At 60.1% G+C, this 27559-nt stretch overlaps 2 protein-coding genes across 2 annotated transcripts; one reads left to right on the plus strand and one right to left on the minus strand.

The window, feature by feature from the left end:
- Positions 1–1177: 1177 nt before the first annotated feature.
- PDGFB (platelet derived growth factor subunit B) lies at positions 1178–19901 on the minus strand. The gene is made up of 8 exons (XM_054582539.1): positions 19631–19901; positions 11531–11627; positions 10386–10448; positions 9199–9288; positions 7710–7915; positions 6200–6323; positions 2865–3018; positions 1178–2475 (listed from the first exon to the last, which is right to left on the minus strand). Exons 1-7 carry the CDS (start codon positions 19691–19693, stop codon positions 2891–2893), a joined length of 771 nt encoding a protein of 256 aa, XP_054438514.1. The 5' UTR covers positions 19694–19901; the 3' UTR covers positions 1178–2475; positions 2865–2890.
- A 744-nt stretch (positions 19902–20645) lies between these two features.
- LOC129077907 (uncharacterized) lies at positions 20646–23125 on the plus strand. Its single transcript, XM_054582515.1, has 4 exons — positions 20646–20690; positions 21013–21227; positions 21823–22077; positions 22948–23125. Exons 1-4 carry the CDS (start codon positions 20646–20648, stop codon positions 23117–23119), a joined length of 687 nt encoding a protein of 228 aa, XP_054438490.1. The 3' UTR covers positions 23120–23125.
- Positions 23126–27559: the final 4434 nt, after the last annotated feature.

Raw genomic sequence — 27559 nt, forward strand, 5'->3', positions numbered from 1 at the left:
CAATCAATCCACCAGCCAATCACTCAGTCAGAGGGAACCCGTGTTATTGATCCTAACCTCAGCCAAGTTGTCACCCAGCTTCCACTTCCACACTTCCAGTGACAGGGAGCTTACTGCTTCCAGTTTTAGATCATCCTTAAAATGAGTCAGATTCTCCACCTCCTGGATTTCCCCATCAGCCCCCACCAGCCTGCAGGTGGAACCCAGAACACACCTAACACCTTTGTTATGGGATGGTACCCAAGTCTTCACAGGCGAGGGAAAGCAGAGAGCCCTGCAACCGGACTTCAGGGCCCTCAAGTCTCCTGGCCATCTTCTTGTGTTTCAGGTGAGGTTTTGGCCAGAGAGGGGCTGTGACTTGCCCAAGGCTGCAGAGCCAGCGAAGGACTGGACTAAGGTCAGACTGCAGGCCCAATTTGCAGCCACGTTCCTTCAAAACCCCAGCGCCCCTCTGGGACCTCCTCCAGCCTTCCCCATGTTGAGAAGCCCCTCCCAACAGTCAGTCTACCTGTGGCGCTGAGGACCTGCTTGCCTTACAGAGACCCTCAGCCTAGAGAGAGCCTTCTCTGGTCACCGCCCGCGAGAGGCGCAGTGCCGAGGCCTGGGGCCCGGATGTCCGGAGCCACTGCAGGACCAAGACCGACAGAGGGGGCCGTACGGCTCTTGCCCACTCCCCCCAGACAGAGGCCTCCCCCTGAGCAGCAGGTCCACGTGTGTGCGCACGCATGCAGGACCACGTGTGTACTTAAGTGTGCGCCATGCCTCCCAGAGCGAGAGGAACACGCAGCAAGCTGTCGGCAAAGCCTGCCAACGCGGAAAGGGTAATCGTCACGCACGATGCCAACAGACAGACCTCCAGCAGATTCATTTGGTTTGATTTTGTGGTTATTTTTTTTACAACTTTAAATACGGAATATAAATAAATTTTACATTTAAAAAATAAAAGGAAAGCCCCCAAAAATATAATCACCGACTTTACAAACTGAAGGAAGCAGATTTTGGAGAGGGGGAGGGGGGAAGTGCAGTGGAAGGTGGGAAGGGGGTGGCAGCTCAGCGCCCCCCTGCCCAGGGCGCCGGGATCTTTTCCCTTCCTCCCCCACCCCCCCCAGCCCAGGAGCTGCCTTCCTGGGAGGAGCCACCAGAGGCAGAACTTAAAAGGATTGAAGATGGGGGAATGTGCAGGGGGGAGCAAGGGCTGCCCCTCCCTGGGAGAGGTTCTCTTGGGTTTTCACACCTGCCTGGAAGGGGGCTGCTTGAGCTGAGGACCTGGGGGAATGGAGGCCGGGGGACCGCGTGGTATCTCCTTGTCCCCCACCACAAGGCTCTCTCCTGCCCGCCTGCTCCAAGCGACAGGCTAGGTAGGGGCACAGCCAATCCACACAGAGCCTTTGTGTCCGTCAGGAAAAGGATCCCTTTTCTCAAGGCATGTTACCTCTACCTGCCGGAAAATGGCCACCATAAATACACAAAGTGCCCCCGCGATGGTGTGAACAGTGACCCTGCCCGCTGCTCCCCTGGGCAGCGCACACCCTGCACGACCTGAGGCGGCACTCTCGGCTGGGCTGGGGCGCGCGGGGCAGTGCCCTGCTGCCCTGGCCCTGGTCGTCCAGCCTCGGGAGCAGCCCCTGGGCTCATCAGGGGCCTCAGTGAGGGCTGCTCCTTGGAGGGGCAGAGTGAAGGGCCAGGGCGAGAGGAAGATGTAGCAGGGAGGTAGAGAGGGGAAACAGGAGGAAGAGGTGGGCGGGAGAAGGCTGTGGGTGCCCGGGCCACCATCCGCACCCACCTGCCGAGCCAACTTCATCTCTAATGCCTCTGAGAGGGCACCTGGCTGCCTGGCGCTCGGGCCAAACCTGCCCAGAGGAGTCCACACCTTCAAAGATGCCATGTGTATAAAATGAAAGAAAGCCAAGTGAGCAGAGGTGATGAGGGAGGAGCGGCTGGGCCTGGGCGCTGTGGGGGGAGGGGGGCGGCGGGTTGCTGCAGTCTGTGCGCCCACCCCGGTCTCTGCCACAGAGGTACGAGGCCTCGGCCTGCGTGCGGTGTTCCCATCGGAGCTGGCTGGGGGGCCAGGGACCGGGCAGACCACGCCGGGGCGTCCTCAGGGCCACGGGCGGGGCTCCTCGAGCCAGTCCACAGCGCTTGGGGGTGGCTCGGCCAGGCCAGGCGCTGGGGAAGGGCGTCCCTTCCCCCATCAGTCTCTCTTGCACTCTTATCCCAGATTCTCGGGGTTGGGGGGTGGGGGGAGGAAGACTTCGATGGAGTCCAGGTTCTTCATTTCCTTCTCAAACTTCCAGGCAAGATGCTGGAGGCCACTGAGGGGAGACCCGCTTGCAGAGGGGTGACAGACGCGTGGAGGGGTGGGGGAAGCACCATTGGCCGTCCGAATCAGGCATCGAGACAGACGGACGAGGGGAACAATATTATCACTCCAAGGACCCCATGGGGGCGATACAGCAAATACCATATTAAATAACCCTGTAAGCCAAGCAGAGGGACACAGGGGCTCAGAGACAGCCTCGGTGCCCCGTGCCGCACTCGCATGCCCTGCTCGCTAGGGGCGGGGCGCCGGGGGCAACCGGGAGTCCCTGATTTCCAGCAGCGCTCAGGGCTGGCCAGTTGAGGTTTCACCTGCCCCTTCTCTGAGGGCAGGCTGGGACCCCAGTGGGGCTAGGGTCTCCGAAGTCCCCCACCCACCTGCCCCAAGGGAAGACTCAATTGATAACTGGGCGGAGGGGGTCAGAGCTTAGGGCTTGCATTTTGTATGGGAAAATGCCTTTCCCCCAACTCCTCCCACAGCCCAAGCCACAGGCCAGGGAGAAGGAAACACAGGGTTCTGGGCCTCAGTTTCCCCGCCTGGTCCTTACCTGCCCACACTCTCCTGCCGACGCCCCTAGGCTCCAAGGGTCTCCTTCAGTGCCTTCTTGTTTTCCGTGTGCTTGAACTTCCTGTGCTTCCCCTTGGGGGGCCCGCGGATGCGCACTGTTCTAACGGCCACCCGGGTCTGGGGCATCCTGGCTGCTGGAGAGGAAGAAAGTCTTGTCAGCCAGTGGGCAGCCCTGTGGGGGGTTCTATTCCTCTCCACCGAGACCGGCCAGAGGCCTCCCATGAGCCTCTGTGCTGACGGAAGGCAACTCCACGGCTCGCCAGCTGCACACGCCTTGGGAACAATTACTGAACTTCTCCATATCTCCGTGTCCCCATCTGTGAAACAGAGGTGATAAGACCTCCCACCGCATAGAACTGGTGGAAGGGATAAATGGCAGTGGGCTGGCAAACACCTCATTAGCCCTCTGGCGTGCCCTGTATTTCCAGGCCCCTTGAACCTGGCCCGAACTTGGATCCATTAACCCATAAAAGGGGGCGCAGCAGTGCTGCGCCAGCTCCAGGCACAGGCCTTAAAAAGGCCTAGCAGCTCCCACCTGTGCACTTTGGGGGGCCCTGTGCCACCCAATAAGAAACCTGGTCGTCCTGCTGTGGAGGCCACATGGGGAGGAGAGGCCCTGGATGACAGGAAGAGGGACAGAGGCCAGCTGTCCTGGTGCAGCCTCCGGATGGCTGACTGCAACTACCAGAGATACCAGCAGAACCGCCCTGCTGAGCCCCGTCCGCCCACAGACCGGAGAGAAGGAGATGGCTACCATCCCTGCCACAAAGTTCGGAGTAAGCACTGATCAGCGAATGGCCACCGCTCTTCTTCACTTGCCTCATTTCCTCTGCTTGACCCCTATTGAGGTTTTCTCCCACCAGCCTTTCAGCCCCTTACAGTCCTGTGATGGGGATCCCCTGGGCTTCTGGCCAGAACCAGACGCCCCACCACAGAGCTGGCCCTCTCCCTCACTGTGCCTGTCATTGGCCTGGCCTTCGCCACTGGGAGAAGTGGCACAGTGCGACAGGCCAGAGCCCGGGCACTGGGCCGGACCACCTGGGTTCAAATCTCCTGTGTGCTTTGCGGCGAGACGGCAAACTCTCTGTGCCTTGGTTTCCACATCCTTAAACTGAGATGCCAGCAGCCCTGGCCTGCTGGGGTTGGGACATAATACATAGAAATAGCCAGAGACCCTTAGCTAGCACTTCCCACGCCCCCGCAATGTTCTAGGCTCATCTGTCCTCACGAGGGTACAAGGATCTACCTTTCACAGGTGAGGAAACAGGCAGAGAGATTGGGATTTAAACCCGAGATCTGCCGCTAGAGTCCACACTGTCAACTGCTCTGCTGTAAATCAAGGTGTCTACGAGCCTTGGTCTAGGTCAGCACTCACACCTCTCTTCTTCCGGGGCACCCAGGCAGACACCCAGGCAGTGAAGGCTTTCTCTGCCAAGCTCAAGGGCCCCTCTTCCTGGACCCTTCTGAGTTCTCCTGGCCCGTCCGGTGCTGTGGGGCTAGCACCTGACCTCCCGCCTTGCATGCAAGCTCCCACGAGGCAGTTACATCATCTCTGTGACATGGGGACTCAGGGCCTTTGCGCCAAGAAAGCCACAGAAGGGCCCGAGTTTCTGATCCAGGGGCCAGGCTACCAGCAGGACACTGGGCTGGCAACACCCGAGCCAGCTCAAAGTTGTCACACAGCTCGCAAGGGATAGGACAGAGCAGAGAACTGGAGCCCAGAGAACTGACAGTGACCACATCACACAGGCCACATCACCAGCCTTAGCCCAGGCCATGGACGGCCGCCAGCGGTACTGTCCCTCGGGGCCAAAACACTAAAACTGAAATGGCAAGACCTTATCTACATGCTCGCTGGTTCAACATGCCTCCCAAGAAACAGGGTGGGAAAATCATGTGAACCAAATGCATGTGGGAAAAAAAAACCCAAAAAAAAACCCCATTCTAAACATAAAGCAGAAAACTTTTCCGGGATAGAAAAATCCTTCTCTGTGTTAACTCTGTAAATAATTTACAACGCATCAGCTTGAAGCCGTCCAATCGTCAGCCTTCGCAGAGCAGCGGGGCCTCGACTCGGCCCTGAGGGAAGGACAAAGAGGCGAAGAGGCGGCCCTGCCTGCAGGAGGCTCGTTAATAAGGAACAACAATGCCACTCTTCTGTCCCCTCGCAAGAGAAAGTTACTGACAATCAAAACAGTAACTTTTTTTTTTCTTAACATTCAATCACATTAACTTAATGATTCTCACTTGATTCTTGCGGCAAACTTTTGAGGAAGAAAAGGCAGCCAGATACAGTCTAAAGAACCCAGAACTAGGCGTTATCAGACCTGGAACTAGCTGTGTGCCCTTGGGCAAGACCTCAGCTTATCTGGGCTTCAGACACACCCTCTACAAAATTAAACCGTATTGTTCCTGTTTCTTTTCTTTTCTTTTCTTTTTTGGTCCCCTCCAACTCTCTAAGCTGAGCTGTGCCCCTGATTTTTAAAACCTAAAGATAGGAAGGAAGCTCTGGTTCCACTTATCCATTTGATGCTCGAACCCCGTCTCTCCTGTCCCAGCCGCAGGGCTGCCCAGCCTTCACCGACACACCTCCAAAGACAGGGGACTCACTCCTCCACAAGGAAAACAACTCCATCTTGGATGCCTGGCTAGTAGATGGAATTAACATCTCTGTCTGGGCTTTGCCCCCGCTGGTTCTAATTCCCACCCCACCCCCATTCCAAGGCCACAGGAATTAGTTTGTTTTTTCTCCCTCAGGACAAGGTGTCAAATATCTGAAGACTATGTGTGAAGGGTCTTCTCTTATCCAGGCCCTCATTCCTCGCTACTCTGTGCACTCATTCAACAAAGTCGGGGGCTGTGGTAGCAAGTCTGGGGTAGGGAACTCTGCGCAGGGCAGTCAGGGCAGACCTCCAGGAGGAGGTGACTTCTAAGCTGAGACCCAAACGAAGAGAATAAGTAGGCTAATGAAGAGCTGCGAGAAGTGAGTTTCAGCGAGAGTGGCATGTGCAAAGGCCCTGAGGCCGAAACGCACCTGGCCCCTCAAAAAGATCAGGCTGGCTTGGGTGGCAAAAGGGGATGGGTTGTCAGCAGGGCCAGAGGGCCAACTGGGCACTCTGACCTCCTGCAGGGCCTCGCAGCCAGGGGAGGAACCTGGCTGTGCTCAGTTAGATACTCCAGGTGAAGTTCACCAGGGTGGGGCACGCCTGGTCCAACCCTCCCCACCCGCAGCTGCCGGGGGAGACAGGGTTGCCGGGCTGAGCGGTCAGGGGCAGGCCCTGGACCGACAGTTACCTCGTTGCTGCTGGGACCTACCTGGCTTTCGGGTCACAGGCTGTGCCGCAACCACTGTCTCACACCTGCATGCCAGGTGGTCCTCCAGGGTCACTGTGACCAGCTTATTGATCGGGGTCTTCCGCACGATCTCGATCTTTTTCACCTGGAGGACAGAACCACCCAAGTGCCTCTGTAAGACTGTGTGGAGAGGGGCTGAGGGAGCCACCTGCCTGCTCTTGCCACCCCAGTGTCCCCTGCGGGAATCTTTCCTCGAAAGCCAGGAGAGCTGCGAGCCCAGGGCAGACACTGTGGCCCAAACAATAGCAGGACCCTGCCCTCTGCCCTTCTCGTAGCTTTTCCATCAAAACAAGCCCTCCCGACCTGGCCTGCAGCTTGGCCATGGCCCCCTCAGTCCTGCCAGAGAGGGAGAAAGGCATTTCCGGGTAGAGCGCGGGGCCTGCGGTGTCCTCATTCCTGGAGCGCCAGCCAAGGTCAGGGGCTGTGGCGGGGGGGGGGGGGGAGGTGGTTGTCTGGAAGGAAGTGGGGGGGTGGCTTGATCCAGGAGAGGGCGGGAAGGGGGAGGTCAGCTGTCAGGTGTCCATCTACAGAGATGGAAGCGTTGGGGACAGGAGATACCAGAACAGTGGGCAGCGTGGCAAAGAGTGCCACTTGTAATCTTGGGCACAGGGCTCAGGCCTGGGATGCAAGGTGGGCACGAGGGGAGGGGGGCACATGGTGAAGCCATGACAAGAGGGCTCACAGGCCACCGAGCCCTCGGCACGTCCACCACCCAGCAGCTCAGCCCAGCCTGCGCGGTGTGCGGGTGAGGCTGGCCCGAGGGGTGCAGAAACCTTTCCATTTGTATCAGAAGGCAGCGGAGGCCTCTCCGACCCTGCTCTGCCAGGCATGAGATCAGGAGCTCCCCCAGCACAGCCTCACCTCTCAAATTCCCCTTGAGTCAGAGCGTATGCCCAGGATTTCCAGAAGAGAGGCAGGACTCGCATTCTGACAGGTGCAGGCCCGCTGCACCTCCTGCAGCGTCTTTGGCCTGGGGGGGTCTCTGCCCCCTCCTTGTTAAAAACACAGCTCGTCAAAGGGAGATGAGCCGGCATCACAGACACAGGGGAGCCTCTCTCTCTCTGTGAAATGAAGGAAACTGACAGGCCAGGACAGGGGAGAGCTTTGGGGGACTCTGAGCAGCTGCCCAGAACATTCTGAGTGTTCGATATGTTTGCAGACATGTCTTTTCAAGAGACATTTGGGGATTTTTGTCCCTGAAAAAGATGAGGCAGCACCCTTTACTTAGCATCCTATACCCAGCCTGCCTTGGGGCCTATCTGCCTGTGGCTGTGGTCACAGCAGCCCGGGCAGCCTCAGCATAAATGTCCAGGCAGCTTCCTGAGAGTGTCCTCTCTGGTCAGAGCCCAGCAGCCTACCCAGAGTGCCCTTCCAGCCCTCAGAAGCCTGGGCAGCGAGTCACAAGCCCCAGCAGGGCAGCCCCTGCTGGCAGCGTTGGGCCAGTGGGGGTGGGGGGGGCGGGGCTGCTCACCTGGACGTGTCGCACCTGCACCTGGGTAGGGCGGCACTGCACTTTGTTACTGTTGCAGCAGCCGGAGCAGCGCTGCACCTCCACGCAGGGCGGCCACACCAGGTAGTTGGCATTGCTGCGGTCTATGAGGTTCCGGGAGATCTTGAACACCTCCGTGCGTGTCTTGCACTCAGCGATCCTGGCTGGCTCAGCAACCGTCAGGGAGTCTGAAGGGAGAGGGGACCTCTGTCAGGGGGCAGGGCCTTCCTAGAGCCACCACCTGGCAGGAAAGCACGGTGGGCCCCCTCCGGGCCTGCTCTCCTCGTAAATGAGCAGCCAAGTCCCTCTCCCTTCCATGTCCAGGGAGGTTTCGAGTCCAGGCTGTTATCAGCCATGGGACCTGGGCAGGCTGCTGCTCTGCTCTGTGCCTCAGTTTCCTCATGCGCACATGGGGGCGATCTCACCCCAGAACCACTGGCAGGATCAAGAGAGACCACTCAGAGGGCGCTGGCCTGTGGTTAAGGACAGGGTCCTTCCGCCAGCCCTCACTCACATTACTCTGTGACTTCACACCCTCATGGGTTTGCCCGACATGTGGCCCTTAGTCATCACGTATGACCTTGTAACCGCTTTCCTTTGCCTTCTTACACTGCAGTCTGTTTGGACACCGTTGCTTCTTTGGAAGCCACGGTTTGCTCGTCTATGAAATGGGATGATAACAGTGCCTGCGCAGTACCTGCAGACTAAGGGGCCCTGTGAGTGATGCCTGGCCCGCAGCCAGCGCGCAGCGATTGCTGTGGCTTGTCATCATTCCCATGCGAGGAACCGGGGCTCCCAGAGCTACAAGCTGCCCAAATTCATGGAGCGAGGAGTGGAACTCAGGCCACTGACTCTTATCTGGAACCCACAGCCCCCAGCCACTATCTACATTATTTTGGGTACTACAGGTCGGGGGCGGGGCTTGAGGCAAGCCCTTGCCTTCCCTGGGCAGGCTTCCCTGAGACCTGATGTTCTACGTTGTCCTTTGGTTTCTGCAGCAGAACAGGAAGCAGGTTCTGGGCTTTGCTCCACGCCTGCTGTCTCCAGCCACAGCCCTTAGTCACAGCAGAGACACGCAGCCCAGAGGGCACTGGGTTCAACTGAGACACTCTCTTGGGATCCCAGCCCTACCACTTGTTAACTGTGTGATCACGCCTACTTCCTCACCCTCTCTGATCTCCAGTTTCCAACTCCATAAAATGGGGTCAGTAATATCTATTTCTAGGGTTGAAGGAACAAAAAATAAGGTTAAAAGCATTACATTTAGGAAAGGGAGGTGTTGGGGGCAGGGCATGATGACCCAACTCAATATAAGGTACTTAAGGACGTTGCGTTCTCTTAGTTCACCTCGGTCCTCCGTGTGGGACCAACCGAGTCGGCCCTCACAGCCTGGGGCAGGCTGCACGCCCCAGTCCTCCTTTCCCGGCCCCCACCCTTTAGAGGGGGAGCTCGTTCTCACCCTCAGTCTTACCTAGGCTCCTTCTCCCTCGAGATAAGCTTTCCGGTTCGCCTCCAGAATGGGAGCGGGTCAAATTTAGGTCCAACTCAGCTCCATCTTCATCTGCAAGAAAACACACGTGCGCTCTGGTAACTGCTGGCTGGCCCGGCCCCTGCACGGGGGCTCTGACGGTCCCCTGCAGCAGGCGGGAGGGCTGCCCATCACCCCTCGCCAGGACTCCACTCCAGAGAACAGGCTCCCGCTCCAGGTCCTGGTAAATGTGAGATCCCAGCTCTGCGGAGGGGCTGTCCGGGCAAACCCCAGGTGGCCAGGGGGCTCAGCAGGGGTGGAGCTCCGGCCTTATGCTTGCAGGGGCTTCAGCCCCACTCTGGACTCTTCAGTCACATTTTTGGACAGAACCCATGTCAATGGAGTTAAAAATAACCCTTCGCTTTTGCTACTGTAAATGAACCCTCCTTGGCCTCCAGGGCAGGGCAAGGACCCAGTGCTCTGAAGGCCACTTTCCAGTGCCCCTCCGCCCAGCGTTCCCATAGGAAGTGCTGAATAGAGAAATTCCCAGAATCCCCAGGGGGGCCGGCATGCCCTGGACACAGCCCCTCTGGAGCCCCTGACAATGGCCCAGTTGGGGGGAGCGAAGGAGGGAGGGAGAGGGATGTGGGTGGGGGCTGAAGGCAGAGAGGGGTGGGGAGCCAGGGCTGCTGGATCCCAAGCCTCACCCAGTGCCCTTCTAAATCATGGTCTCTCCCCACCTCCCAGCCTCTCATCGAGTTTCTGTCTTTTCCCCTCTGACCTTTCGCCCCATGTCTGCCCTAAGCTGTCCATTTATTCCCAAGGTCACAGCTACAGCTCCCTTTTCTGGCCTGGGAAGCCCTCAACTCAGCGTCATCAGTGCTCTTTAGAGAGCTGCCCAGGAGCTGGCTGCCGGAGGTGAGGGCTGGGCAGGAGGACGTTGAGCTTGACGTTGACTGGTGGGGGCAGATTCTTCTAGCTCTCTGGTAGCCGAGAGCCAGCAAGTAAACTGAGGGATGCGGGCACCAGCTCCCGCCCCGCCCCACCGCCCCGCTTCCCACAGCACCTCTGGCTCCCAGCGTCCCCCCCATCCTGCTGGCCCTGCTTGTCCCTGCGGGCTCCCAAGGGGTCCTGCTTGGAGGACACTGTCCTGGAACTGGTGCGTTTCCATCTGGGCTACTGTCCCACACCAGTGCGTCTGCCTGCGTCTCTCCGTCCCTTCCTTTCTCTCTGCCATCTCTGGAATGTCCCTACTGGGGAGGAGATGGGGAAAAGATGTGCTTTGTGGAAAGGTTAAGTTGATTAGGAAAAAATAGCCACATGGTTGCCGCGAAACAGGGCCGCTATTGAAAACCTCGTCTCCCTGATCCTGACCCCCACCCGGGGTGTGGAGGGGCTGTCCGAGGGTGGGGGCGAAGGCCCTTGGAAAGAAACAGCAGAAAGGCTAAATTTGGAAGTTGCCCCATTGTGTTGGCCAGGGCTGGCCAGTCGGGCATGGGGTGGGGGTGTGGGAGACGTCGGGTGGCGGGCCTGGTGAACAATAGGTGGGCCCAGCTGGGGCCCCCTCCCGCCTACCTCACCAGCCCCCAGCACAGGCGGGTTTGAAAGGGCCCGGGAATGCTTTTGAGAGGGAGCCAGGGGCCCAACGGGGAGAGGAAACAAAGGCAGGAAATGCTGTCCCCCGTAGATAGCAGTCTGGGCAAGGATTACAAAGTGACAAAGAGACAAAACCCCAGAGGGAAGGGGAGCTGGGGGTGCAGGGGGGGTGCTGACCAGGGCTCCAGGGATCAGGCCAGAGGTTAGAATAGAATGGAATTTGCTCTGAAGACAGCGTTTATAAATACATTCCCCACCCAGACCGCCAGCCCCGCCACGTGTGTGCCACCGAGCACGTGCCCATTCGATGAGTGCGTTCTTGGGCACGGGCAGGGCAGCCCGCTGGCCTGGGCCAGGTGTCCCCAGGAGACCTTGCAGAGTGGGCCCTGGGCCAGAGGGGCAGGGATGTGGCTCTTCCAGCAGCACCCCCCCTGCTGAGTCCACACCTGGGTACTGGGCACCTTCTCCCTGCCTGCCCCCTGCGGGCGCCCCACCCTCTGCACCAAGCCAGACACACATGTGGGCGCTTCTCCTGCCACGCCCCTCATCCCAGGTACCAACCCGTTCGCCTACGCAGCCCTGCCCCAGACAGGTGTGGCCGAGCCCTCCCTGGCCTGCCACAGGCCCCAGTTCTCTGGCTGTCAAGGAAGAGGGGGCATCCTTGCCTTGCCCCTCGTAGCACGCCCCCCCCCCCGGTCCCCAGCGGAGGGCCAGCACGGCGGACGCGGACGCAGTTTACCTCCGGAGTCGCCGTGCAGCAGGCGCTGGAGGTCATCGAAGGAGCGGATCGAGTGGTCGCTCAGCATCTCGTAGAGCTCCTCGGGAATGGGGTCCCCCTGCCAGGCAGACAGCGTGGGATCAAGTGAGCTGGGACTCGGGGCTTGCCAGCGCGGCCCTCTTGCCCCCAACACAGACACTCCCTCCACTGGGCGGTCCCCACAGGGCCCCTCGGCCGCAGATAAATGGACAGCCAGGCTGCGGGGTGGGCAGGAGGCAGACTCCAGGCCTGACCGCCAGGAGCACAAAGTCCTGGCGGCCAGAACCTGCCACAGCCTCCCAGACCAGCTCAGATGACCATCCCCCGCCCCTGCCTAGGAACCCCAGCTCGCTCTGAGTTTGATTGTGTATGTCCTTCTCCCCCATCAGGCTACATGTTCTGGGGGGCTCCCCCATCCTCCTGCTTCTCCCCCACACCTGACAGCTAACGAGGGCCAGCACTTGTCATGCGAGGTCTGATTATCTTCCGGTCACCAGTGAGAAAAGAGAGACCCAAGGGGCGACACCCTTTGTCTGGGCCTACAGCTGAGAAGTGGCAGACCTGGCACCCGAACCCAGTCTCTCTGCTGGCAGAGCCCGCGTGCACTCCCAGCCTCCTGGGTGCGCATGGTGTTTAAAGAGCGCTTGCCGAGTCGGATGGTCTCAGGAGGCCACAAGGACTAATGGTATTTATTTAGTCTCTCGCTCACAGAGCAGAGAAGGGAATCCTCAGATGCGGCCGGGAACCTGAAAGCTTACCCCAGCCCCATGCCCAGCCAAACCCTATTTTTAGAGCCCCCCTGGCCTGGTACCAGAAACACTTGAAACTTAATAAGCACTTTAACAGGCCCCATTCGGAGCCGGGCTTCCTCCAGGGAAACCGCAGGTCCCACAATGACATGAGAGGAACCCAGTAGGAAGGATGCGGCCACGTCCCCTCTGGTCCAGGGAGACCCGAGGGGCTGATGCCAGGGGTCTTGAGAAAGAGGTGAGGGAGATGAGAGGCTGAGAAGCACAATCCGGACGCCCACCTCCTCGGGGCAAAGAAAATGTGTGAAATGCTGCTGCACAGCTGAGCTCACACCCACGTGAAGGCACACACGTGTACCCACGAACACAGGAAGGCACGTCTCGTGGGAGGAGCCCTGGGAAGGGCATGTCCATCCGAACTCACACCCATGTGAAGACACACACGTGCACGCACAAACACAGGATGGTATGTCTCGTGGACGGTGCCCTGGGGGGGGCGTCCACTGACTTGACTTACCACCCCATTAACCCTGGGTTTAACCACCCTGCACCTCGGTCTCCCTGGGTGAGGAAGGGAGGCGCACTCCTGTCCGGTCGGTTCACTGAACACTCCAAGGACCCGCGCTCGGAGGCTTAGCACCGTTGCCTCCTCTCAGCCCCCAGCAGGAATGGGCAGGTCATCTCCCCCCCATGGCCGGCCCACGAGGCTCCCCGCAAAGCTCTGGTAGAAGCATGTGATTGATCAGGTTTCAGCCTCCCCCCAAAGTTCATTTCCTGGACACTTATCACAACATCTGCCCCCAGGAGTTCCAGCACGTCTGGCTGGGGCCCCCCAAGTCACCCTTGTGGGCATAACCGCTTTTGAAACAAATTCCTTACAACTCCTGAGCTCAGGGTCTTCCCTTGAACGTGGAGCTTGTCAGTCTGCCTGGTGTCTAGGGCTGCCAGGAGGTCGAGGGAGGGAAAGTTGGGGGCGCAGTAGTAAGTTTGGCTGGAAGTTGGGGTCTTTCCTTCAGGGCCCACGACTGGGCAGCGCGGTAGCCAGGGGCTACACGGATGAGACGAGGCGCAGCGTAGGCTTAGCTGCCCCTCGCTTTCCTCCCCCGTCTCCACCCCGCGTGGCCTCCTCCAGCCCCAGGAAGGGGACCACAGCTTTGGTGGTCTCCAACTGTGGACGCAGGACCCAACCCAAGAATGGAGCGCAGGTGCCTGGTCTCCAGGCAAGACCAAGGCAGGCCGCTTCCTCAAGTGCTCTGCCACCCTCGGGGACTGGTGCTCCGGGGAGCTGGCTTCCACCTTCTACTGTCACTAACCACCAGTGACCTCCAGCTGGCCACGGCCCCTTTCTGTATCTGGCTGTGACCTGTGAATCGAGGGAGCTGAAGACATTTGATTTGATTCTATTTCTGCCCAGCGATGGCAGCAGAGGCAGCAGAGGGAAGCCAAGGGGGAGGTACCCAGCCAGATCGCGCAGGCTGTTTGTGGAGTAATGATTCAATTAACTCCCCAGGAGAGGGGCCCGAAGGCCCAGCACCAAATGGCAGGTAGCCCTCGTGCCAAGGCCTCCGTGCCCACTGGAGAGCTGGCCGCAGCTGCCAGCCATGGCAGAGAAGGTGGACCCCCAATCAGGCCCAGCGGATGCAATGCAAAGGAGGTGACATCTTATGGAAACAACCCCAGAACCTCCCCTGCTCCCAGGCTGCATGTGCAAGAGCCCAGGAGAGAGACTGGGGAAAAGCACGTGGTAGGTGCTCAATAAAAGCCAGTAATACAGGAAGGACTCTCTCCTTCTCCCTGGGATTCTCCCACCTCCTCCACCAGGAGGACCACCTGGGATAGTCCCCCTGCACCCTCCTGCAAACTGCCTCCTACGGAGCCCCCTTTATTCTAAGCAGAGGTCATTCCTGCACGTGCTTTTATTAATTTGACCACTGGGTGCCCAGAACTCAGTCAGAGCTCCTGGATTTGATAAATTCCACAGCTAACTTTTACTAGGTGCTGACTATAAGCCAGGCACTGAGCTAAACTCATTACTAACTACCCATCCCAAGAGGCTGGTGCTATTTTTATCCCCACCTGCCAGATGAGGAAGCTGAGGCTTAGAAAAATGAAGCGAACGGCTGTAGGTCACCAAGCCCAGCAGGAGCAGAGCGGGGCCCCTCCTTCTTTCAGCCACCTGAGATCTTCCCAGTACTATTTCCAGTTCAGGTCCCCCTTCTCCCTATCGGGGTCAGAGAACAGAGGCTCTCCCCCGGGGCAAGTGGCCCCCGGGGGACTTTGGCTGTGTCTGGGGGCATTTTTGATTGTCATAACTACAGGGGTGCTACTGGCATCTAGTGTGTAGAGGCCCGGGATACTGCTAACCACCCTCCTATGCACAGGACAGCCCTCCACAATAAAGAACTGCTTGACCCAAGATGTCAACAGCGCAGAGGCTGAGAAACTATAAAGAGCAAAGGCTTCAGCTGCCAAGGAAGCCTTGATTCTTGGAATGAGTCTTTTAACAACCTAAAATCTCAGCTTCTTTATCTTTTAAGTGGGGCTAATAATACCTCACCAGGGTTATTGGGAGGCCTAATTGCACCTAGCAGAGCAGCCAGCAAGTAATGGGCGCTTAATGAGCTGTCGCTGTGGCCGTTCCTTCAGTGTGGCTCCTTGAGGGCCGCAGCGAGCCGCATGCACTCCCAGGGCCAGCAGTACAGGACATTTTTGAGGATGCCAGTGGGTGGGCGGAGAGCTGCCTACCTACGGGAGAGTGTGCGGCTTTGCCCTGTCCCCCGTGCTAGGCCACAGGAAGTGGCACCTCGCCTCGCCGCGGCAGCGCCTGGGGCAGCGTGGGCTGCTGGGCCCCTTCCAGGGCTGGGGAGTAGGTGAAGGGTGATGAAATTCAGCCTGTGGTCAGCTCCAGGATGCACTGCCCTGAGGGGGGACTTGCCGGGGCACCTGCTTGGGCTCAGAAGCTTGGGGTCAGAGGCTCTTCCTGCTGTGGAAGGGTGAGCACAGGGAGAGGGTTTTCCTGGACACAGGTTCTAGAACCCTCCTTAGGTGGGCAGCTTCTCCACAGAGCTGGGAAAGGAGGCTGGGCACCTTGGGGAAGCTGCCCCAGATCCCAGGCCTGGGGTTCTGGAAGGGTGAGGGCGTGGCGAGAAGGCAGCTGGGGCACAGCCAGCCACGGGAGCCAAGGCAAACAGCCTCCTCCCCGCCCCACCCCCAACGCCAGCTGCAGAAGGTAGGAAGGGCACCAGCTAGAGTGAGGCTAGATGAATTACCTGCTCCCAACCAGGCTGGCAGATCAAAGGGGCTTAGACCCGCCCTCCACCTGGGCCCCAGCACACACACAGATGCACTCTCCCCAGCCCTGCTGCCCTTCAGCGGAGAGAGACTACACGGGGCTCGGCCCAAGCAGCCAGGGGCGTTGGCTGCGGCTGGCAGAGGGAGAAGCCTACCAGGCAGGCCTCCGAGCGCCTGCCTGCCTGCCTGCCTGCCTGCCTGCCTGCGAGTCTCAGGCCTAATTTAGATTCAATGCCAAAGCCAAGCCCTTTGAAGAAGCCTCCTCTGGGCAGACCACAGAAGCCACTTAGAACCAGCCTTCCCACCTACCATTTCCCTCCCCTGTGCTCCTGGGACCCTCCCAGGACCCCACCCCTCCTTAATGCGAGTCCAGCCTCCCGCTGGGCTCCCCACCTCTCCCTTGAGCAGAAAAACCGTTGGAGCGGGAAGAGAGGGTCCAGCGCGGCAATCTAATCCTGGCAGCCGCGGCGATCACCACCCTGCACCCCGCCTCTGTCCCAACTCCCAGCACAGGGCGGGGCCCTGGACTCTGCATTTTCAAGAGGCCTGGTAACTCTGCTGCTCCGGGGGAACTCCGAGCTAATCCAATCTTCTCCTGTTTTGGGGTGGCGGAAAATGAGGCCCGGTTCAAGGGACACAGAACCCGTGCAATCTGATTTTCCGTCTGTTCCTTCCCCTCTGTCCTGTCCAATCTCGGCCATCCAAGTCCCAAGGTGTGGAAAAGAAAGATGAGCTTGTCTCCCAAAATGGGACGGGGGGAGCTCGAGTGAGGGGGTCTGGGGGCAGGCAGTGGCCTCGCTGGGCTGCCCTGGGGTAAGGACTAAATGAGGCAATGTCGTGACATGCTTGGCAAGCGCTGGACACCTACGTGGCCCCTCCCCCTCTCCAGGGTTCACTGTCCTTCTCACAAATATTTACGGATCATCCACCATAGGCCAGGCACCATTCTAAGTATGGGAGAAGGTGGTTAGTTACTAAGACGAAAGCTCTCTAGTGGAGTCTACACTCCAGTGAGGAGAAACAGATAATAAACAACTAAATAAACCAGAAAATGAAAAGAGCTGTCTACTTCAATGTGGGTGGGGGAAGACCTGGAGAGGGGCTTCTGAGGCGCAAGGCAAACACCTCTTTACCAGTCCTGCTGAATCTCTCTCTCTCTCTCTCTCTCTCTCTCTCTCTCTCTCTCTCTCTCTCTCTCTCTCTCTCTCTCTCTCTCACACACACACACACACACTCATGCACAATCTTTCTACGTCTTGCACCAGAGCCTCCAAAGTCGGTTTGATCCTAAACTTGTGGGCACTTCTGGGACTGGGAGATTCCAGCAAGTTGCTTGCTCTCCCACCACCTAAGGCATTAACCAACCAGATGGAGGCTGGGTAGTGAAGGGCTGTGGGGCCCCTTCGCTCTTTCCCAGCAGAAGGGTGCTGAGGCCAGCGGCATCACATGACAGTGGGAGTCACCCTCCCCAGAAGCCAGCTCAGCTGATGGACATAGGACCTCAGGGGCCTCCGCCGACCCCCCGCCAGGCCCTGCCTCAGACTTCCCAGCCCTCCTTCCCAGCTGCCGAGGCCTCCACCTGAGGCTCCGTCCATGCGTGCTTGGGACCCGGCCAGCCCCGAGGCCACCTTTATTGGCAAGCGCTCCCGGAGTCCCCCTTCCTGGACTGGCCTCCATGCCACAGGTTTGCCCTTAAGGTCTCTTCTCCCAGAGCCACCTGGAGGCTTGCTCAAGGCTTAGCAGGAAAGTGCTTCCTAAACTGCAAAGCACCACCCAGCTGTGGGTGCCTGAGCCATGTGTTCAAGGACGTTGTGATTAAAGAGGAGAGAGGCACCAGCTTCTGTGCCATAGCCGCCCCCCCACCCCCGTCCCCAACACACATACCCACGGAGCTGTGGGAAAGGAGGAGGAGGCGCTGGATGGAGCTGGGAACGGTAAGGGCAGGCTTGGGAAAGCCTTAGCCAGCTGTCACCCAGCTGGGTAAGCAAAGAGGACAGAACAGGGGCACGGGGGTAGGGGGTGAGGGGGAACCCCTCAGCGACTCAGGGTCCTCTAGTCTTGAAGCCTTACTTGAAGGGAGAAATAGCCTGGACATGACAGTGGGCCCCAAGCGCACCAATACCATTTTCAGCCACACGCGAGTAGTTGAAAAAGAGCAATCACAGAAGAGTAATGCTTGAAGGGCGTGGAGCTGACCCTAGCAGGCAAAACAAAAATAAAAACGTGGGTGCTGTGGAACCAGAACTGATGCGAGGGTCCCTGTTTCCCCTCCCTCACAGCACCCAGTAAGGAAATGGAGTCGCTGCAGAGGTGAGGAGGTTCCAGGGCTCACCGTGGGCCCACCTGTGGCGCGGGGGTGGGGAGCTGGCGTTGGGCCGTGCGTGAGTGGGTGGGCGCGTACGTGTGCTGAGGCCGCGTGTGCTGGGTCCTTGCGTGCGTGTGTGTGCGGTGCGCGCGCGTGTGCCCCGCGTGTGCACGGGCGTGGCAGCGGCGGGCGCGCGACCCGGCCGCAGTAGTGCGTGCCCGTCGCTCTGCGCGCCCGCCCGCCCGCCCGCCGGAGCGCAGCATCGCCTCCGGCCAAGAGTGTGCATGCGTGGGGTGAGTGAGCGAGTCGGGGGGCCGGACGGGGTGGGCTGCGGAGAACAGCGGCGGGGACGCCGCGGTTCCCAGGACGCCCTGGCACCGGGCCCAGCCCCCAGGCCCCGCGGCGAGGCGGCAGCTGGGGCCGGCCGGTGCCCCCTCCTCAACAGCTGGCCGCGGCCCAGGGGGCTGCGGGAGGAGAGGAGGGGGCGTCGGGAGGGGCCTGCAGGCGGCCTGGCCGAGCCCCGCGTCCTCCCTCCCGGGCGCGGGCCGCGGGGGACGGCCGCGGAAGGGCGGGGCCCCAGGGCGGGCGGCCGGCGGCCCTCAAGGATCCCCGAGAACAAAAGGAGACGGCGACTGCTCCTCCGTGGTCAAAACAACCTGCGCTGGCGGCGGCCCAAGGCCCAGCCGCGGCCTCGGAGCCCTTCGTCTTAACCCTTTCGCTGCCGCCGCGGCCTCCTTCCTGCCTCGTTGGAGGTCGGGAGGGGAGGCGCGGGCTCCCGGCCGCGGCCGAGCAGAAGCAGGGCCGGACCTAGGCGCGCCGCGCGCCCCGCGCCCCGCAGCCCTGTTTTCCCCTCCACCTCGCGCCTCCTCCCTGCCCCGCCCCCTTTCCCACCTGGATTCCGGGTACACTTGCCAACTCACTGCTACTTGAGGCTGGGAGGGGTGGGGGACTGCTCAGACCCGATAGCTCTGGCAGACGTTTTTATACCCCACCTCCCTTGCAGCTAGGCTTTTTCCAGGCACCCGCAAGCCGGGGAGAGGTGCTTCCTCTTGCAGGGCTCGGGCGTAGGTATGGCGGGGCTTCAGGCACACACCGGCCTGGGGCCGGATTCCTTACGAGCCCCCCGTCTTCCCTAACCCCGAGTGCGCAAAACCTTTCGCCCCCACCTCCCTTCCGCCTCGCCCAAGACACAAGCTGCTCCTGGACCGCGCTCTGGGGCCGAGTATGCCCTGCACGGACGGAGCGTGGCCAGCGTGACCGGGAGTGGGAGCCAGGGTGGGACGCGAAACCTTGCCGAAGGTTGGCGTGGCTGCTACCAGTGCGCAAGCTCGCACCTCCCGTGCAAGCCAGGTCCCAGACAGAATCTAAGCTGGAACCGAAGTGGGCTCGGGAGGACGCGCTGCCTTCCGCACCCTCGGCACCACCCCACCCCCTCTCCACTCGGCGGGGAAGGGGCTTGTTCGGTCCCTGAGGGGTGGGGGACAGGACCACACACATCTTCCCGGACGCTTAAAGGCGGAGAAATCTGGGATAGCTCCTGGGAAGGAAAGCCACCTCTGCACCCTCCCCTTAGAGCCTGGCACCTCCCGCACCTCGCGTGTCAGTCCTCGGAGGTCACGCAGCGCCCAGCACCAGGCCCGCGGGCTGCAAGGGTCCAAAGTTCACTGTGGGGAGGGAAGGGGTGGTAATGGGGGGTAATGAATGAAGCGAAACAGCCCCACCACCTTTGCAACTCACCTCAGCGCTGACCAGACGCAGGTAGCAGCAGAGAGACAGGAAGAGCGCCCAGCAGCGATTCATGCCGACTACGGGCCCGGCCCCACGGGGCCCCAGACGCGTGGACCGAGCACGCCGCCCCCTCGGCCAGGGTGGAGGGCGGGGGCTGGGGAGGAAGGTGGGCTCGGCTGGGGTCTGCGGCGATCAGGCGCTCTGGCCGCTGCAGCCGCTGTAGCTGCTCACCCGCATGGCCCCCGGGCGCCCCCGCCCTCAGCCCCGGCTCCGTCGTCGTTGGGGGACTGGGAATAGCCTGGGCGCGGGACAAGGGTCCGAGGCCGCTACCTGGGCGGATCCCGAGCCCGAGCGAGCATCCACAGCCGGGGGGCTGCGTCGCGAACCAGCCGAGGTGTCTAGCCGTGTGGGGGCGCCCAGGGGACTCCAACCTCCAAGAGGAAAAGGAACACGGCAGTCGATGGTTCGTCTTCTCTCGCCGGCTAAAGGCGTTCTCCTTTGCCTGCCGGCTTAGCTTTTTTGCAACATTTTCTGGGAAGACCCTTGAAGTCAGAAAGCGCAGAGCTGGGCACCTCAAAACCAAAGTCACCCCCCGAAAACTTTTTCCAAAGTTGGCGTTGCCGCGGCGGCCCGAGTACCCAGGCAGCGAGAGGTGCAAACTCCCGCCCGGGCCGGGTTGGGGGGGGCCGGAGCGTGTGCGCCCTGGCTCAGAGCCCCGGTGGCGGGCACGGCTGCTCCGCGCGCGGCGAGCGGCGTGCGGGTCCGGGCGGCGGGCACGGCTGCTCCGCGTCGGCGTGCCCGCTGCTCTCTGGACCGGACGCAGCAGACAGGTGGACGCGGCGCAGGTCCGTCGGTCCGTCCGCCCGCCTACTCCCCACTCTGGGAGTCTTCTACGGGCTGCGAGCTGCGGCTCCTCTGGCTTTCTCTTTGCAACGAGGCTGGAGGGTGGGCTCTTTTCCCCCCCGTTTTGCGCGTGTGTGTATGTGTGCGTGTGTGCAAGATATCTCTATCTCGGGAATGAAAGATGGGCGCTGGCGGCCGAAGGAGAGCCCTCAGGGAGGCCGCGGGGGTTGGCTGCAGGCTCGAGGGGAGGCAGGCGGGCTGCTCCCCGTGGCAGGAGGAGAAGTTGCCACCCTTTCAGCTGTTCTGGCCTTTATAAAGAAGGGAGAGTGAGAGAGGTGGGTGGAGACAGCCTTTCCTCTTCTGGCTGAGAGTCAGCACCAGGAGGGAAGGAGGGGGGGGGGTGGCAGGAGCTCCGGAGGGCCTGAGGCGAGGATAAGGCGCTTGGTGGTCTCCAAGAGCCCCACAGCCCCTCTCTCCAGGAATTTGGCCCCTGGAAAGGGAGAGCTAGGGGCGACCAACCCGTGAGCCTCTTAATGCAGGGACGGTAGCCTGGTTTCACGTCGTTGGGGAGCAGTCTCCAGGACCGGGGCCAGGAGTCCAAGCCGGCTCCTGCAGGACCAGGCATTTGCACCCCGGCAAGTGCGCGGAGAAGACAGACTCAGGCTCTGCAGCTTGGTTCAGATCCTACCCTGCCACTGAGTAGCTGGGTCACCTTGGGCAAGTCATTTCCTTTCTGCGCTCCTCCGTCTAGCCTCAAAGTGAGGTAGGTTTGCTGTGGGGACTTAATGCCAGAAATGGCAGAAAGAACGCAGTTCCATGCCAGCCGCAAGGGGATCACACAAACCCCCAGCCAGTACCAATCAGTTGAAAGCTGGGTTCATGTCTCTTTTCTCCTAGCTGGTTGCCTGGCACATAATAGGCACTGCCGGCGTTTGCTAAATCTGAATTTGTTGAACTGCAAAGTCACGTAGCACCCCCTCCCCCGACAATCCTGCAGCATCCTAGTCACCCTGATGTTTACTACCTCCCTCAGCACCCCATTCGGAGGCCCAGGGACCCCCACCTCCACCAGTGTTCGCACAGTTAACACCTTCCACCCCCAGCTCTGGGAGTCGCTACGTCCCTGCCTTCAGCAGTCACACGGTCACAGTCACAGAGTCACACGCACAGCCGCTGAGCCCAGCACCCAGCTCACTGCGTCACTCTGCTCCTGGCTTTAGGATACATTACCTGGTCCCCTTGCGGCGTCTCTCATCTGCCCTTTGTACCCAAACATCCCTCCCCTCACATACCCACGCGCACCACCACTGAGACAAGCACACCGACGTCTCATAAATCATCTTCTGGGACCTACGCAGGGTCAGCTGCTCACAGGAGGGCCTCTCAGGAGGGCCTCTTCACGAGCAGCCACACAAACAGTGGTCAAGAGGCTCAGGCAAGACCATCCCCGTGGAGGCCCAGAGCAGGGTGTCCGGTGCCTGGACTGCGTCGTTCCTTCGACACAGCATTCAAGTGTCTCCTGGTGACCAGGGACTGTGCCAGGCACCGAGGAGGCAGCGCGGTGCTCGTGCAGGCTCCAGCCCTGCGGGAGCCCCCACCCGGGGGGCAGACAGGTGCGTGAATAGGTACCGAGAAATTAGGAGACAGAGTGACAGGGGAGAGGATGTGTAGGAGTGGGTGGGAAGATAACCTCAAAACACGAGATTTGAAGCTCAGAGACTTAGAGATGAAAACTGTGCCACTGGACAGCTAGGTGATCTTGACCTTGCCCTTCTACATTCTAATCTGTAAGTGGGATATTAATCACTCCCATTATCATTGAGGCGATCGTGTGGTAGGTAATGTTCTTACTCTGTCTGCAGCCTCTCAATGCTCCTATGCGATGTTACTGCTATCTTAGAAATGGAGAAATTGGAGCACAGAGAGGTTAAGCCACTTGTTCAGGGTCACACAGCCAGTAAGTAGCAGAGCCAGGACTTGAACCCATGCAGTCCAGCTGCCGAGCCCAAACACTTAAACCACCATGATGTACTTTCTCCTGGCAGGCGATGATGGTGACAGTGATGATACTTTTTATACAAGGCTTGTGTAAACATTACCCAGGTTAATATATGCAAAAGTGTTTTACCACCTGAAAAGTGCCGTACCAACAGGCACTCTCGCGTACAAGGTGCTGTAAGAGCACAAAGGAGGCAGCACACAGCTCAGCCTCGGGGGGGATGCAATGAGGGGAGGGCCCCCGGGAGCAGCACCAGTGGGCACCTACTGTGTGCGGGCCCTGTGTGAAGCGCCAGGAAATGGAATAAGGAAGGAGACCCAGTCCTGGCACCTGGGGCCTCCCCAGCTCCTGAGTGAGACAGACACAAAGTGCTACAATCCAGAAGTCTTTGTGCGTTGGTTAGAAGTGGCCACGCAGGGACCACGTGGCACGGGGCCTGAATGCCACGCTCAGGCGAGCCCCCTCCTGTGCCCTCTCCTGGCAGACGCCCTGTCAACGTGTGGCTCTTCCTCACAAGCACTTCTCTAAGGGACGGCTCCTCTCGCCCTCCTGTCACACTCGGCTCAGGCTGCACCCCAAGGGAGCCCCCCACCCCGGTGATTGCGTGCCCTGGGTTCCCGTGGCCTGCGCCTCATAGTATTGTCGTTGCCCATTGACAGGCTTAGCACCAGACTGAGCTCCAGGTGAGCAAAAGCCTGGTTCCAGTTCCCGCCATATGGGAGCAGCCCTGTAAATGTCTGCTGAAGGAATGAATAAATGAGTAAAATCTTACCTGTTTCTCTCTCTGAGTCCTAGCCTGTGGGTACAGGGATGCCAGACCCTGCTTGAGGAGTGGCCAGAGGTGAGGAGGGGCTTGAGCCTCTGAAGTCGGAAGCAAAGGGCACTGCCCTCTCAGGCCTGGGGAGGCCTCAGCCCATCTCTGGCATTGGGGCCACTGAGGAATCAGGCTTTCCAGCAGGGCTGGGAGTGAGTTTATGTAGGGTGAGGGCCCACCCCCAGAGCTACCAGCCCCCTGACAGGTCTGAGCCAAGTGGAAAGCCAAGTGGCCACAGCTATCAGCCAAGCGCTGGGGCGGGGACCTGCCCACAGCCGGGCGTTTCAGGCTGGGTCTTCAGCGCAATCCACGCACACTCTTGTCCATTGAAATCACCTTTCCCGCTGGGAGTGAGGACCCAGGCTGAGGAAGGAACTGGATTCAATGCCAGGGGCAGACTCAAGTGCAGAGAGTGGGAGTGCCGTGTACCGGGTACCCCCGTTCCACTGAGGGGCCCCAGCAGCACCTGTGCCGGGCAGGTGTGTCTTTCCAGGCTTGGGGGAGGAGGACATGGGGACCCAAACTGCGGACAGTCCAAGGCCCTGCCACAAAGGGCCTGGGACCCAGCCCCGGCCTCTGCCATGGCAAAGCGCACACGCTGCGCCGCACCATGGAGCGGCAGCGCGCTCCCCGGGCCCCCGGCTTCCTCGTCCCCGCCTCCCCGCCTCCCTGCCTCCCTGCCTGCACAGCTTTGCCCTACTCCACCCTCAGAGTCACCAGCAAGGGAGGCGTTACGTTGTACGTGCTCATTTTACAGATGGGCAAACTGAGGCTCAGAGAGGGGAAGGGACCAAGTTTCCCATCAGACACTGCCTGGGTTCAAAGCCCCGCTCAACTGTTTACTCACTTGTGGCCTTGAGCCAGTCACTCCACCCCTCTGAGCCTCAGTTTGTTCATTGTTAAGTGTGGGTAGCCATGGTAATTACCACATAGAGTCAAATGTGTCACTGCATCCTCAGTGCTGAAAGCAAGGATGGGCAATCCACGAATGCTTGTTATCAGGATTATTGTTACTCCAAGCTACACGCATACTGTGCGAGTACATGTATGTGCGTGTGTGCATACACGGTGAACTCCAGAGGCAGCTCTAGGAAAGGAGCCCAAGGCTGGGGAAGCCAGGACACGTCGCCTGGCGTAGGGCGTGACCTCACGCAGAGCCCCGACCCTGGCGAGTCTCTGGCCACTGTGGCCATGAGTAGCAGGGAGGCAAGCAGACAGACAGACAGACCCGGGCCGGCCTGGGGGAGCCCGCCTCGCTGCCTCTGAGGCCTTGGCCTGGTGTCCCGTATACAAAGGCAAGGGAAGCGCAGTGTTTGTTTTCCTGGGCCAGGCAGTGCATTTTTAGCTCCTCTAGTCTCCAGACAAGGAAGAGGATGTTTGGACGGGGCAGCTCAGATCTACCTGTCCTGGAAGCTGGCTGGAGATGGAGTGAAGCCCCCCAGGGTGAGGGGAGCCGGGCCGCTCTGGGCTGGGTAATGACCCCACCGGGATCTCGTGATGGGCCGGTCAAAGCACGTCCTCACTGCCCCCTCTGCTGCTCATCTGCTGGGCCTCAGGCACTCTGATAACGGAGACACCGCTCTTACCGAGCACTCGCCCCGTGCCAGCTGCCCTGCCTGAACTGACCGCAGCAAGGGAGGTACGGCAGTTATGCCCATTTTATCAGCAACAGACCGAAGCTGGCTGAGTCCTTACCCGCTTCCCGGAGGGCTGGTGCTTTTATGGTGTTCACACCTGGGGACGAGGCACTGAGGCTCAGAGAAGGGCACTAGTTTGTCCCGTACCCCCCAGCAAGGAAGTGGCAACGCCAGGATTTGAATGCTGGGCTGTGATGTCAAAGCCCACCCTTTCGCCATCTCCCTGTTACTTGATTCCTCCCCACGTGGCCGGGATCGGAGCTGTGCAGCTTTTCGTGCCACTTTGCACATAGAAAATTAAACAAACGCGCTAGATGGAGGAGGCTGTGCCAGGCGGGGCCAGCAGGCCCGCAGGACCCGCCTACCACCCAGGGCAAGGAGCCACTTGCAACGCCCAGATGGGAAGCTGTGTAGGGGGTCTGAGTTAGCCAGCCCAGGGTGTCCTTGCTGAGGATTCGACTGGGGATTCTGGAAGGGATGGGGCAGGAGGGGGAGGGGCAGGCAGGCAGTAGCAGCCCTCTTGGTGGCGGCACGGCTAGAACCGCACAGACCCTCACCAGCTTTCCAGAAGAAGTGTTCGTAACTGCAGGAAACGAGGTAGGCCTGTCCAAGGAACGGGAAGCCAGCCACAGTGTGAAAGCGACCAACTCTTCATCCACGTTCATAAGAGCAAACGTGTATGTGGTACCCAATGTCGGCCGCTCGCTCCAAGCCTCTCAGGTATACTAACTCCGTTATGCCTCACCGTGTGCCTATGGAGAAGAGCTATGATTGCCCCCTTTTATACAGACGGGGCACCGAGGTCCGGAGCAGCTTCACAAGGTCAAGGTTGAGTGAGGGCAGAGCTGGGATTTGAACCCGGGCAGACTGGTGCCAGCCTCATTCTTTGGACACCTGCCAGGCCAGGCAAAGATGAAAACACACAGGTTCGCCTGGGCCCTGGCCTCACTTGCCCACATATTTTAGCTGAACCCCGCCCTGTCCAGGAAGGGCCCTGGGGTGGGCGGTAGGCTGAACGCCTGGCTGAAGGAGCCTCCCCTTGCCATAATGAACAGAGATCCACGCTGCTGGGCTGACGCTGGGCAGACGACCGTAGAGGCTGCTAGGAGGGAAACGTAGGTGGAAGGTGCAGTGGCCTGCAGCTCCTGCGGGTGATCCTGTCCTTGGGCCCCTCTGCCCCGCCTCATCCTACCTCCCTGGGCCCTCATCTCCTCCCACCACCGTTAGGGGGCTCCCCTTTGGCAGCAGATACGGCACAGCGTCAATGTTCCAAACTGTCCCCCCAGTACAAGCCAGGGGTGTTCCGAAGGGACATCTGAGGTTCCGAGGTGTCGTGTGACTTGCCCAAGGTCACACCGTGAGTCCGGGACAGGGATGGGGTGGCACTCAGTTCTGCCAAGTCCAGGGTCCGCAGCCCTTCCTGCTGGAAGGGTTTTCAGTGGCGAGGGAGGGAAGGACGTGGGTAGGAGAGGAGCCCGGTGATGCTGGGGTTCACAAGGAGTAGACGATGGCTTATTTTTACCCCAAACCACACCTTTACTCACGCTGTTCCCGGAGTGCCCTTCACGCTCCTCTCCAGCCAAGTCTCACCCACTTCCTCCCCACTCCCGCCTGCCCGCCGGGGAGCTTTCCCTAAGGCCCGTTCCCAAAAGTAGCAAATTGTCCCTTCCCACTGCTGCCTGGAGGCCACTCAAGGATGTTTCCATGTCCTGGGTCTATCTTAGGTCCCTGCCAGGACCGGAGCTTCTCAAGGGCAGGGACCGGGGGCAGCTTGTGCAAAGGTTTGGATTAATGGACAAGGACCCTGTAAACCCTCCAGGCCTGGCTTTGAGACCCTGCTGTGCCAGCGCCCTGGGCAGGGCACTGTCCTCTCTGGGACTGGGCCTCGTTGCGGCAAGCTGGGGGGGCCGCATTCGCCTTGCAGGGGTGCCGTAGGAGTCAGATGTGAGAATGGGCAGCAAGGCGGCAGCCTAGCGCCTGGCGCAGGCCAGGGCGTGGTCCAGATCTACACTGTTGCTCCCGAGAGTGCGGCCCACCAACCAGCAGCTGCTGCACCCGGGGGCTTGCTGGCCGTGCACGGTGTCAGGCCTACCTGAGACCTGCTGTGCATTAGGCAGGCCCCAGCGACTCGCATGCACAGAAGAGAAGCACTGGCCTAACGGGTAGGAAACAGTCGTGATTTCTTATGGCTCCAGCTACTACCTCGGCCCCTGACAATCCAGGCAGAGCAAAGGATATTGTCCCCATTTGACAGACAAGAGAGCTGAGACCTGGAGGCGGCCAAGGCCGACAGGAACCGCTGCTGTGGATGCCAGAGCCACGCCTCCTGGAGTGGTCAGCCCCGGCCTGCCCAGGGCTGGGCCTGGAGGAGCAAAGTCCGAAACCTCAGTGTCCTCCTCTATAGAAGGGGTCCCCACGCCAACACACTGCGGGGAGCGTGTACAGACGTGCCCTGCACGCCACCCCGGGGTCGCCCTCACATGGAATTGGGCCTTCGTTACTTTGCCAGCTCACCGCTCCAGAGCCCCCTGCCCCTGCCGAGCCTACGGGCTGAGGCACGCAGCGGGAAGGCAGAAAGACTGAGACGACTGTACAAACACCCTTGGGTGGCGCTTACGTCAGGCAGTAAGCAAACAGAGGGCAGC

This window comes from Pteronotus mesoamericanus, unplaced genomic scaffold, assembly GCF_021234165.1.
Source record: "Pteronotus mesoamericanus isolate MK-2021 breed Mesoamerican mustached bat unplaced genomic scaffold, CSHL_Meso_final contig_702, whole genome shotgun sequence".
In the NCBI taxonomy this organism is placed as follows: domain Eukaryota; kingdom Metazoa; phylum Chordata; class Mammalia; order Chiroptera; family Mormoopidae; genus Pteronotus; species Pteronotus mesoamericanus.

Excerpts from the sequence above, each read along its gene's own strand:
- PDGFB (XM_054582539.1), bottom strand. The coding sequence starts at position 19,693 with ATGAATCGCTGCTGGGCGCTCTTCCTGTCTCTCTGCTGCTACCTGCGT. Across the intron at positions 9,289-10,385 it reads AGACGCAGGCAGACGCACTG|ATGAAGATGGAGCTGAGTTG; the intron begins GTGTGGGACAGT and ends GTTTTCTTGCAG. Across the intron at positions 3,019-6,199 it reads GCCTGTGACCCGAAAGCCAG|CAGCCAGGATGCCCCAGACC; the intron begins GTAGGTCCCAGC and ends CTTCCTCTCCAG.
- LOC129077907 (XM_054582515.1), top strand. The coding sequence starts at position 20,646 with ATGGGCGCTGGCGGCCGAAGGAGAGCCCTCAGGGAGGCCGCGGGG. Across the intron at positions 21,228-21,822 it reads CCGTCTAGCCTCAAAGTGAG|GGTCAGCTGCTCACAGGAGG; the intron begins GTAGGTTTGCTG and ends GGACCTACGCAG. Across the intron at positions 22,078-22,947 it reads CCCACCCGGGGGGCAGACAG|ACGCCCTGTCAACGTGTGGC; the intron begins GTGCGTGAATAG and ends CTCTCCTGGCAG.